Below are 12,591 nucleotides of genomic sequence, written 5' to 3' on the forward strand. Positions count from 1 at the left end.
CATACTACATCCTAAAACTGTTTTGTTCATTACATTAAAGTGTTTAACGTTTTCATTATGCGTACACTTTTTCCACATGAACCTTTGAAGGCAACATAACAGTCCGTTTCTTTTAACAGCTTAATAAACCAAACGGCAAACGGCACACAAAGACAGAAAACTGTTCCACGCAAACTACTTTTTAATTCAGTAACTTTACGTGGTTAATTTTTAAAAAGTGTTCATTACGATTTGTACTCTTTTGTTTTTTATCTCTATTCCTCTGTCTCTTTTCCTCACTTGCATACGTGCACGAGGAGCATAAACATCTGCACGTGGGCAAATCCATGACGCAAATACGTACAGAACGTGTTTAGTGCCAGACTGCGTACGGTAAGCGAACTGGGTCAAAACAGATTTATGCACCATTTATTCTCTAAGAAAGTTAATTTTCGTATGCAACTTAAAAATCAATCTAGCAACTAGAAAAAAAACGTCGAGTGGGGCAAAGATTACCTTTATGGTGCTTTTAACGCTACTAGAAAAAACACACAAAACTGTATGTAGAACCAAGTGGGTTAGTTTACTAAGGGCCTTTTCCAAAATCTTGCTGGTGCTTGACTTATATTTAGAATCTTTTCAACTTTTGATTTTCTCTGAGTGCAAACTTCAGTTCTGTTAGTCACTGCAGAGTATTTGTAGAAATATGCCAGCCTTTGTTGACAGTAAGCTTGAGATGGAAGATGTGCGAGGATTCAAAGTACGATGAGGCAAATCTCAAACGTGAATATGAATGTAAAATACAATCAACGGCAGAAATTTTGGCATTGATTGTATTTTTTGAACGTTTCGTTGTTTTATTATTATTATTTTTATTATATTTGAGGGGGGAAAGTAGTCTGAAAATAAATGCATTTCCTGCTTTTTAATTCTCTGCCTCTTCTGGTAAATCATGTGAAAACACATTGAAAAGACATTTCAATGTAGTTCACCAGGTGAAGGTCATGCATTATTGCCATTAAAATTTGGATCAGTTGAGTCAGTGTGCGGAAAGAATACTTCAGCCTAATAAACACAGGAAACCAGAACTCCCTTTGGATTTCCATGGTTTAAAAACAGATAAGCTCTACAGAGCTTTGTAGATTGTTCCCTTATATGGAAATAGGCACATTGATGTCTGAGTAATAATCTGTTAAATTGACTCGATGTTTCACATTTGGTCTCACCCACTAAGGCATGTTCTCTTTCCAATAAAATAGCACCTCTCGTACACTGCCACAGTCCCTGTTTTGACCTCACTTTATTTACTGCTCATTAATTTCTATAGTTAAGGTGTAAACAAAAAGAAAAACTTGTAATATTCCACTTTGAGACCGGTTGCATCATTTATCCTCTTGGAAAAGTAAGATGATATAAATTATATATATATTTTTTAAACAACAAATAAATAGCCCTGCACCAACTTTGCACTTTGTCCTTGTTTTGCTGGTTTGTACTGAAGTTATTAACTGTTAAACCAAACTGATAAAACTTCTTAATTTTACTTCAAACTCTGAATCCAAAAATTTATGTGCATGTCAGAAAGGGTGAAAAAGCACTTTAATTGCAACATAGCAACTTCAGACATTAAATTCTGAATTCTTCAGACCTCAATCCAGTTGAGCATCTGTGCGACAAAAACAAAAACCTATTTTAGGTGATAAGCAACACACCATTTCCTGAAGTTTGACTTATATAGGTAAGGCTATGTCCATATTAATGCATTTTCGTTTGAAAACACATTGTTTTCTCTCCGTTTTGGCCTCCCATCTACCCTGAGACGGCATTTCCCCCTATCCGGGTTAGTGTGGACGTAGTCTAAATGACCCTTCCAAGGAACAAAACCACCAGTGCTGATTTCTTTGTTGCCGTTTGTCATTTATTGCTGCCCACATCATTGAGACATTACTTGAGTGCTTTCACAAACAACTGTACATTTGTAATACAGTAATTTCACTTTTTTTCTTTAAACAGTTGTGATGGTCATAATAACACTGTGATGGCTCAGTCTGGAAAGCCAGTTTCAAAGGTTAAGCATATGATGCCAGTCTTTCACAGAGTAAAAATGGTCCTAAAAAAGAAAGAACTTCAGCATTTCGATCTTTTTTGGTACATAAACTTTGGGGAATGTGTGAGTATGCCTTCTCACGCCACCCCTTTGCTTCTCCTCGTCAAAGGCCTCAGACAGGAGCTCAGTGGCCTTGGCTGGCCTTGTCAAACAGAGCCTCCAGCTGCTCCTTGGAGGTAGCCTCCTTTTGCTGCATCAGGTCAGCGTGGCCTTTGGTGACTCCCCAGCTATCAGGTGTGGACATGGAGGGGCAGAAGGGGCGGCCAGAGGCGGGCTTCAGCTTCTCCCAGTAGTCACGGCGGGCCCTAAAAAGAGAAATGGCAAGCTGTCCTGAAAACAAAACAGTGGGAATAATCTTGAGGTACTTTGAGAAAACTGAAATAACATCTACCTAGCTCTAACCCAAGGCTTGGTGTGCAATGACAGGCCACTACCCCAGCTGCCATGCTTCTCAGATCCAGCAGGAAGACAACCTCGCTCAGCTTCCAGCTCCTCAGCCAAGGCACGGATGTGATACGGTTCAAATCCGCAGCAGCCTCCAATGTAGCGAATCCCAGCATTATATGCTTCCCGGGCATATTTATGCATGTCCATTCTGGTCAGGATCCTTGGCTCCAGACCTGTTGGAAGAGGAGTTTATTTTTGAGGATTTCTTAAAAAATTTTTTATGTGGATTGAGAATTTTATTTTATTATTATTATTTTTTTAAAGTAGGGTAATGACCAAACGGGAATTCCGGCAGGTCGATGAATCCCTGGCAGCCGCAGTCCGGAGTATGAAAGGCCAGTGGCTGGGACATGTAGTGAGCCTTCAGCCCAGCCTTCTCCACACCCTCCTTCATCAGTTTCACAGTCTTCACACAAGTCTCTGGGTCAAAGTGGCAGTTAATGCCAACAATATCAGCACCTACAGAGAAGATGTGCAGAACAGATCAGAACTGAGGCAATAAATTGTTGAGATTGTGGAAAATTCTTGTGAGAAATGGTAGCAATCCATGTTGGTTTCAGCTCAATGCTGGATGTGTCGTATCAGTGCACATGGCTGATTACCTCAGTATCTGTTCATACCACCACTGGATGGCAGCAAAAATCTGATCTACACAGTGGCTTTAACAGGAAATCTAATGACTGAACATTAACACAGACTAAGACTTCAAATGAATACAGACTGCGTGCATTGAGTTTAAGATGTCAGGTCCATACCACTAACATGCTAAAAATGCTTTGTTGGTGTATTTGGAGATTGTGACAAATGAAGTTTTGGACCACAAAAACAACACCAGAATCAAGATATTTTGAAACGTAGACACTTTGCAGACCTTGCAAGTCTTGATTTTTTTTTCTTTCCACATAACAAAACGAGATGTCCAAACACCCACATTTAGTTTTGCAGTGCTGTTGCGTAATAATATGCGCACTTGTATGACATACCCATGGCAGGCCTGATTGCATTGCTAGACTATATGCCGTATGACATAGGACCCGAGCACTTCCCAAACCAACTAAAATTAGTCTTCTGGAAATGTGTAGATCAGCTAAATGTGAGCAAAAGATTGCCAGCATCTGATGTAGGAAACAAAGATTGGCGCAAAGCTTCCACATGTGCCAATGGGAAAACTATACTGAATCCCACATGTCAGCTGAAGATAGCAGGTCCAAAAACAAGCTTGAGCATAATGTAGCACTAAAACAGGGTGAACAGTTTCCCAGGAGGGTAAACAAGTGCAATGGATAATATTAATTACAGACCCACTGTGTCCCTCCAGTGTGCAGCATGCACTACACCCTGACTGGTCCATCTACACAGAACAAGACCAGTTCATTTTAAACTGCTTGACCTGACAAAAAAGCAGCTGTGAAGAGAGGTGCACTTAGCTCTGAATACAACATTGAGGCCCCATTAAGATACTGAATACACTGTATGTTTTCCACATGGTTCACCGTACCAGGAGGTGTGCGGACCACAAATGTGGGTTCTTACCAGGCAGGGAGAGAGGAATGAAAGATGCTATAGAGTTTCATTACAGGAAACAACTTTAAGCACACAGGCTTTCTTTACAGAAGACGCATCGTAATACTCTAGACCGAGTTACCAGGAGAAGTCTGGAGTACGAAGAAAACAGCCTTAAGTTTATAAGAGACATTTCAACATAGTTCATAGTTATTCATAGGCAGAACTGTGTGCAGCTGTTTGAGCAATGAAGTCGTGATAATGAATTTGAAGTCTGCTTTTATCAGACCTGATCCAAGAGCTTCAATGACATGCAACAGGGTTCAAGGATGCAATTGTGACCACTGATGTATGCATCTATTGCTCTGTAGTTACACTACCAAAACATTAGTTCTCAGGTAGTTTCTCTAAACTCTGCTGAGTTTCTTCATATACATCAAACAATGGCACCAAAATTAAATAATATTGTTGATTAAACATTTTTTTAAAGTCAACTTTTCTTAAATTCCTATTACTCAACGTGCGGGAACTTGTCTTACCAGCTTTAACAAGTCTGACTGCACAGTCTCCAGGGCTGACGCTGTTCAGGTCCCCTTCAGGTCCAATGCACAGAGTCGCAGCGACTGGCTTACCGGAAGCCTTCAAAACCTGGACTGCCCACTCAGCCTCTTCCACGTGCTCAAAGTACTGCAAGGAAGCACAAAACGTAAAGACTGCTGAATTACTAAAACAGTTTAAAGCTGCTGTGGGAGCTCTTTGGTACCCCTCAGCTCTACAGAGACCTGCAGCTTTTCTTGGTCAATCTTTTTGGTTTTCTGGTCAAGCAAATAAAAAATAAAAATTAAAAAAAAAAAGGAAAAGGGGGAGAAAAACAGTCAACAACTGGTCAACAACAACTTAATATCTCACTGTTGACCGGCTCAGTACTGCTCAGGTCCAAAAAAATGCTACACTATAGCAAAGCATCCCTGAAATGTCAGAATGAGATTGTTGTACACCTGAATTCAACATACCGGTCCATAAAGGCGTACAGTCATGAGTACAGTACAGAGTTATGAGAAACACATTCAAATACATTTTTTTGCAGGATACACTTATCTCAGTTACTTGTGCTATTTAAGCAAACAGAAGGGCCGTGTCTGCAACCAAGGGAGGTGACTTTGCTACTCACTGAAACGACTTTCTTTCTAAAGTCTAAGTGGAAAAAATATATAAAGTGGTCATTAGTAAACCTGGGCTCCAGCATTTAGATACTGAAATGTGAGCAGTTATACAATGACATGGTGTAACACCCCCCCAGACTTCTTGAGAGTTCAGCACCTTATGAGAGGGGAATTACATGAATATATAGACATAAAATATATAAATGCATGAATAAATTAATTTCTAATTGCAAAGATGCCCAAGCTGAAAATGTTTCATTATTAATAAAGTCATTCAGAGACAGGAGGAGAAGAGATGATATTCTAACCTGCTGCAATGGTTTTGTTAACTTTGCTTTACTCCCAAATCTGCACCGAGACAGTTCTAGTTCAGGGTCATCTCTTTAAATGTTGACCTAAGTGATCTCTTATCAAAAGTTGCTTTAAGTTTCCAGAAGGAAATGTTTAAGTTTATGCCATACCTCTGCAATCAAGAAGTCGACATTTTTCTGGACAAAGACATCGATCTGTTTCATGAAGATGGCCTTGACCTCCTCCTCGGTCTTGCCGCTGAGGTATGCCGGGGTCTGAGAGACTCCACCTGCCACCAGAGCATCACCCTCATTGGCCACCTCTCTGGCCAGGTCACAAGCTGCTTCGTTTATTTGGCGTCCCTGTGGATGAAAGGAAATATTTTTTAAAACCACTTATAAATCAGTTCAACTTTCATGTTTTGAGTCTGTTTAAACCCCTCTGCATGCTTGATGAGAGCTCAGAGCAGCTGCACATGAAAACAAACTCACGGTGAAGCTCAGAGTCTGGCCCCTGTTCTCCAGTTTGTCATCGCTTGCGTAGAAAGTGAACGTCTGCATGACATTGGAACCAGCTCTCAGGAACTCTCTGTGCAGCTGCCGCACTGCAACCACAACACCCCCCATTCAGCACTCACAAAACTGGAACTTCAACATTTAAGCTTTAAATGGAGACCAAGCAGAGTCCTACCCGCTTCGGGGTGCTCGGCAGCAGCTTCAGGTGTCCACGGCCCGGCTTTTACATAACCTCTCTTCTCGAGGGCGAAGACAAAGCCTCCGTCCCCAATAACGACCTCTCCTGCATCCAGGCGCTCCAAAATGTTCTGCCGTGAAGTTAACACGCAAATCAAATCAAAACAACACACAGAGCTGCACAACACCCATTTCATTGCATGAAGCGCGCACAAGCTGATTCAAGTTCAGAGCGCCCTTTACATTTTTTTAATCATGCAACATGACGAGAAACATAATAAACAAAAACAAAATACAACGTGTGCAGCGCAATCATTATCCAGGACTGATCGGAGTGCACGCCTACCTTCTTTTCTCCCGCTGGTGCCATGATTACTGTAGCAGTGACCGCCTCACACTTCTCAGCAGCAGAGTCTTGAGTTTGGAAAAGGCTCGCTTACTGCGTCCACGCTGCATTTATAATCCAAGATGGGTGTGTCGCTCCTGATGTCACCCGAATACCACCTCCCTCTTCCACTTCTGATCTTGTTGTTGGTGACGGCACAGAATCCGTAAAATCTCGGCTCTGTGGAGAGGCGTTGTTTGATCACTTTTGAGGAATAAAAGTACAGCATCTAACCTTTATAGGAAGTTTGAAACCATTACCTATAAAAAAAAACAAAAAACAAAACGTTTTCTAAAATGATTTTTCGCAGTGAGTGTTTGTGTAAGGACAGGTCAGGTAAGTGAACACACAGGGTCAGACAGCACTGCCTAATTTTTGTGTTTGTAGGTCAGTTATGCCTAAGAAAGAGCTGAATGAATTGTGTGTGTATGCTCACTGATGATGTTATGTCAATGGCAACTGGGAAAACAACGATGTGGTCACAAGGGAGCCACCAAGGGGGGCCAGGGGTGGCACTGCCCATCCCCCAAAATTTGCTGGCCCCTCCCCTGGCAAGGCTGTCCTATTTTGGTAATGATTCTAATAAACATGAGCACAAGAGAGAAGAAGACACCCCACAATGAGTTGAATGACATTAATTTGTTATTTATTCCTGCTTAAAACAGATTGTTATGGATTTCAAAATCTTATTAGATTTGTAATATGTACATGTTTTCAGTGATATCATCTTTGATAGCAGAAAATTAACTAGGCATATAATTCTTTTCTTTCTCCCTTTTTTTTTGCCATATTTTTCAAGTAGCCTATATTTGACAACATCATAATAAGACTGGAAATTCTGTTTTTGGTTTGCCACCCTAATATTTTTAGTGGCCCCCATATGGCCACTCCTATGTAAAAATTCTGGAGGCACCCCTGGTGATTACACCTTACAAACCAGTAAGGTGTAGGTTGTTTGGGTGTGACAGGGCTGAATATAGAAAACAGTGATGTAAACTGGGGTCAAATCCTCAGGTTCAGGTCTTTGGCTCAAGTCTTCATTCGCCACACAACTGCCATGGTAACTGAGACCCTGTTCACCCAGCATGCCATGTTTTTAGGGTCCTACACAGTTTTCTGTACTCGAATATGCAGTATTATATGAAAAGTCTAACTGTTTAGCAAAGTAATGAAAGAAGTATTTAAATCATTTACCTATGTAAAATAAGCAATACTACAGTTGAATTTGGATTAAAATTTTAATTTTTGCTCTAAAGGAATTAACCAAGGACTGAATCTTGATGTCCAAATAGCTAACTGTGGCTATATCCAGAGTGAAAACATATATTATATACACAAGGCTACTAATAAAAAGTATGGGAGGCAGAGAAAGGAAAGAGCAAGCATCAAAGGTTAACAGCTTTTATTGGATTTCAGAGAGCAGCTAGTTACTAACAACGCAAGTCAGTTTAATTCAGATTTATTTATTTATTCACAGCAACCATCACCTCAAGGTGTTTATACTGCAAAGCACAGACCCTAGATTATTTGCGAGAAAAATGCCAACAGCCAGATTCCCCATGAGAAAGTGCTTGGAGATGGTGGGAAAGAAAAACTCAATTTTAACAAGAAGAGACATACAGAAGAAATGCTCAGGGCATCACAGTGGAAGTAAAGTAGCAGTCTTGAGCATGTGGCAGCATGATTAAGGGATAGTTCAGGGTCACATGACCCAGCCCTAATGAGAAACGATAAAACAATAAAGTTTAGTTCCAGTAAAATAAACTTGTGGACAAATGATGGAAAAATAGATCCACATATATCTGGGAATTTTTGAAATTGGAAAATATTGTTCTGTAAAGACAGAGTTAACTGATATTAGGCCGTAAATGACCAAAGAGATGATACCATATGTGGGGGGTGTAGACTTAGGTGTGGAAGCTGGGTGGGGCTACTGCTCAGCTGCAGGAGGAGAGGTGGAGCAGTTGATTAAGGGACCAGCGATAGTGAGGTTCAAGAACAATAGAGCAAATGTCTGTAAAATCAAGAAATTACTGTTCCATCAATATAAAGAAAAACAGTAAATTGAGGATATGGATCAGTTACCAAAGTTTCGGTACAGGTCTGCTATTTCATGATGATTTCTAGCCCTGGTTGCTATGGGTCTGATGTTGCCTGAGGAGTTTTATCTGTGTATGTTTGCATGTAGTAGAGTGAAGCCATCATTCCAGATCCAAAAAAAACCCCCAAAAAAACCCAATGGGAGGCAGCAACTCAAAGGCTTTGTCACATTGACAACACTAAAATCTATATGAATCTCTTCAGTCATTCAGCAGAATGACGTGTAATTGCTGTGCAGTGTGTGTTGTTTGGCAATTAGTTGCTAAATTTAAGAGCACCCTCACTGAAAAGTTGACAAAACCTCAAATCACAGGAAGAAAAAGAAAATGTCAGGCGCTACCACTGCACTTGGGTTTTCCATTATTGTCTTTACAATAGAATCTGACCATAAAATAAACCCACCAGACATGGAGTTGGAGACTGAGACGGTATTCTCCTGGAGACAATTCTCTGAGTTTCTCAAGCCTTTAATTAACCGCCTTGTGCTCTTCAAATACCTGGTCTTCTATCTTGTCTCACTTTCCCATGCTACATTTATGCCACTGATCCCACATGGATAGCTTATCTGATTGGCTTGTCGAGAGGAGTTGCCTGAGACTGAGACTCAACAATGTGGGAGGCACAACCAGAGGCCTGCTTCTCTCTTACCTTAACTCAGGAGATGCAGAAAGTATTTGGCTAACCTTTCTATGAAAAACATGTAACTAAACTCCATCTCCCCCTCTGTCAGGGCAAAATTAGTGGCTGAAATGACAAAGTCTTCAAAGCCAACTAAATGATTGACTGCTGCTTGTTTCCTTGCCTTACCCATACTCCCCTCAGTGAATTAGAATCTTGGTCAATCACATCTTCATCTTTCATGGGATTCCATCATATTCTGTCTCTATAAAATGCATCTTTCATCTCATAAGTCTGGAAGACGTTGCATTTAGCCCTATGAGCCTCATACTGTACGTTCTCTCTTCTGGTTACCATCCTCATTCCTAAAGCTAACCAGGAGATGAGGACTGCCCTCTGACAATCCTTCCACCTGGAGTTCTCAGCTGCCCTGCCAACCTAATGCCTCCTCAAGTATTTCTCCTTTTTTATCCTTTCTTGGCTATCAATCTCCCTCTACAGGGGTAACAATTAGCTGTTGAATCAGCTAAACCTGCATACATACATGAGCACAGGAAATGAGCCTGCACTGCCCCCCTCATCTCCTCAAGATCCAGAATCAAGCTAACTGCTGTTATATGCCTGTCCCCAGTTACAGACCAAAAGGTGCACATTCAAAAAGGACCAAAAGAGACAATCAGTGCTCTCTTAGTTGTCCTTGTATTTTTTTTTAGGTCCTGTGATATGAAATCTGAGTTGTCCCTTGGAATTCACCCCAACAATTCCCACATCCGTATAGTTTGTGTGTCCTTGTGAAGCAGAGCCACAGGAGGTGGACAGGAGGTGGCGGAGGCCATCAGCTTCTGCTGGGCTGCAACTTCTGCAGCCACAGCCATAAGTCTCTACCTCAGCAGACTGCCAGATTGTGTTTTACCACACTAATATCTTTTTAATTTCTTCCTACTCATCAGCTCTTCTCTCTGAGCTCAGCTGCCCAGCCTTTCCTGCCTGATTATACTCTCTCCCCTGCCTGCAAAGTTTAAAAGAAAGAGATGAAATTATTACTTTTTTATATGTAAACAAAAGGCAACACATTATTTAGTCACAAGCAAAACCAAAACTGCACAAAAATTTTAGGTTAGTCTAGATCTCCATGGCACTCCTCTGGCAAACCAGCCCAAACTAACACAAGAGTCAACGAGGCCAAACAACCAGTGGAATGCTAATTCTGAGGGCGGCAGAGCAGACTTGTCATTATGAACTGAAGACAAACCACACACAGGGAGAAATATATTTATATAATTTTCACTGTGTACAGATGACCATATAACATTTATTAAACACAACAATTGCATGGATATGAAATCTGACTACATATTTACTCAATATATACAACTCAGGCACAGTGGGGGCCACAAGCCAGGTACTCCTAACGCCAATCCCTAGATCGGATAAATGGGGAGGGTTGCATCAGGAAGTGCATCCATTGTAACTAAAACATGTGGATCGCCATTAATGAGATTTCCACACTGGAAAATGTGTTAGAGGGCAACAAGAGAGAAGGACAGACAGGAGTGTGATGGTGAGAGCAAAGATTTTAAATCTAGGGACTTTAACTGGTAAAGGGACAGAGCTGGCTGATATGGAGAATTTTGGTAAAGATGTATCACAGATATATTGTGTGTGCAGGAGACCAGATGAAAGAGAAGCAAGGCTGTGAGCACTGGAGGTGGATTCAACCTGTTATGTTGATGGGAAGGCAAGTGGAGTAGGGGTAGTCTTGAAGGAAGATATGTGAAGATTGCTGTAAAGGTGAAGAGAGAGCCTGGAAGTCAAAGGTGTGATGTTGAACACTGTCTGCCTTGTTGTATGCCCTGCAAGTTGGATGTTAGTTAGAAGTGAAAGAATTATGAAGTAAGTTGAATTAAGTGTGTCGCCATGAGGGAGAGATTGGCAAAGCAGACTTAAATGGATATGTAGGTGAAGGGAACAGAAGTGATGAGGAGGTAGTGTTAAGGAGAAGATAAGAAATGTAGATGGTGGGTGGTTTTGCAAAAAGATTTTTCACAGACTTCAAAAATATGGAGGAACATGGGGTAATAATGTATAAAAATGGAGGAAGGTGCGCACAAGATGACCTTAGCCTATGCAGAAGATGCAATCTGAAAGATGCACAAAATTGGTCTGCAGGGCAGCTTTTGAAATGAAGAAGTGGAAGTAAGTGAAGGCAGATGCAAGGATTAAATGGTGTAGGTTGAAGATGGAGGAATATTGCAGAAGTGGTGCTCCCACCCCTTTATGCATTCCAAGGAAGAGGGAGGAAGTTACAAACTGATCATACCACACATTATGCGCCTCGCTATGAAACCTAACAGAATAATGGATATGCTGTTTTGTGCCCTTGGTGTTATCAGCACCTGTGAAAGGAGTTGTCTTCTCCACCTGCTGAGGCTGAAATAAGTTCATCTAGTTTTAGAAACTTTCACTGAACAGTCTGTTACAGTGTCACAACTAAGCATATGCATAAGCACTTAAATACTTTAAATGAGAATAACAGAAATTTAATATTACAATCCAATGAACACGGGAAAGAAAACAAGGAGTCTTGGAGGTAGAATGAGGAATTGCAGGAAAGTATTTAAAGAAGGATGTTAACAAAGATGTGGGGCACTCAGAGAGATGCAAAAAGTACGAAGGAATACTGGGAGTTTAATTGTTTTAGACTATGTGATGTAAGTGTTTTGTAACATGAAAAAAACCCACACTGTTGTATACTCAGGTAAAAATAAAATAAGATAAGATAAATAAAAAAATGGTTAGAGTCAAGGTTTGCCCTGGGATTGTAGTTAGGTTTACGGGTTAGGTGTGTGTGTGTGTGTGTGTGTGTGTGTGTGTGTGCGTGTGTGTGCACCACACTGAAATTGGAAAACTATTACATCACAGAATTATGATTGATCACTTGCTGAACCTGGACCAACATTAATTATAATGATCCAGATCCAGGATCAACACCAACATGGGGTTTTCAGATTGTGCTACAAACTCTAAACAGAAAGCTCCCAGGGTGAGTGAATGAAATAAAATTTGGAAAACTATCAGTTTTAAATACTGCTGTATTATTTTACCATGTTGCCTCACAGCAAGAAGTTTCTGGTTTGGAGTCCACCATCTGGTCGGGGCCTTTCTGTATGGAGTTTGCATGTTCTCCTTAGTTTGCGTGGGTGTTTTCCGGGTACTCCAGCTTCCTCCCACAGTCCAAAGACAGTGGGCATTTATTGGGTTTAGGTTAACTGGGGATTCCAAACTTCCCATATGTGTGAATGTGAT

General features: G+C 40.9%; 1 protein-coding gene across 1 annotated transcript; it reads right to left on the reverse strand.

Annotated features, from left to right (window-relative positions):
- Window positions 1–1,875: 1,875 nt before the first annotated feature.
- bhmt (betaine-homocysteine methyltransferase) lies at window positions 1,876–6,641 on the reverse strand. The gene is made up of 8 exons (XM_084935813.1): window positions 6,529–6,641; window positions 6,181–6,313; window positions 5,982–6,094; window positions 5,661–5,852; window positions 4,576–4,723; window positions 2,810–2,992; window positions 2,478–2,706; window positions 1,876–2,391 (listed from the first exon to the last, which is right to left on the reverse strand). The coding sequence occupies exons 1-8, from the start codon at window positions 6,550–6,552 to the stop codon at window positions 2,211–2,213; spliced, it is 1,203 nt and encodes a 400-aa protein (XP_084791939.1). The 5' UTR covers window positions 6,553–6,641; the 3' UTR covers window positions 1,876–2,210.
- Between the last annotated feature and the right edge of the window lie 5,950 nt (window positions 6,642–12,591).

This window comes from Perissodus microlepis, chromosome 7 (assembly GCF_051167445.1).
Source record: "Perissodus microlepis isolate ML-2025 ecotype Zambia chromosome 7, ASM5116744v1, whole genome shotgun sequence".
Classification (NCBI taxonomy): domain Eukaryota; kingdom Metazoa; phylum Chordata; class Actinopteri; order Cichliformes; family Cichlidae; genus Perissodus; species Perissodus microlepis.

Bases quoted from the DNA above. Each gene is read 5' to 3' on its own strand.
- bhmt (XM_084935813.1), bottom strand. From the start codon at position 6,552: ATGGCACCAGCGGGAGAAAAGAAG. The intron at 6,314-6,528 runs GTAGGCGTGCAC...ACTTCACGGCAG, and splicing joins CACCAGCGGGAGAAAAGAAG to AACATTTTGGAGCGCCTGGA. The intron at 2,392-2,477 runs GTAGATGTTATT...TTCTCTTTTTAG, and splicing joins AAGCCTTGGGTTAGAGCTAG to GGCCCGCCGTGACTACTGGG.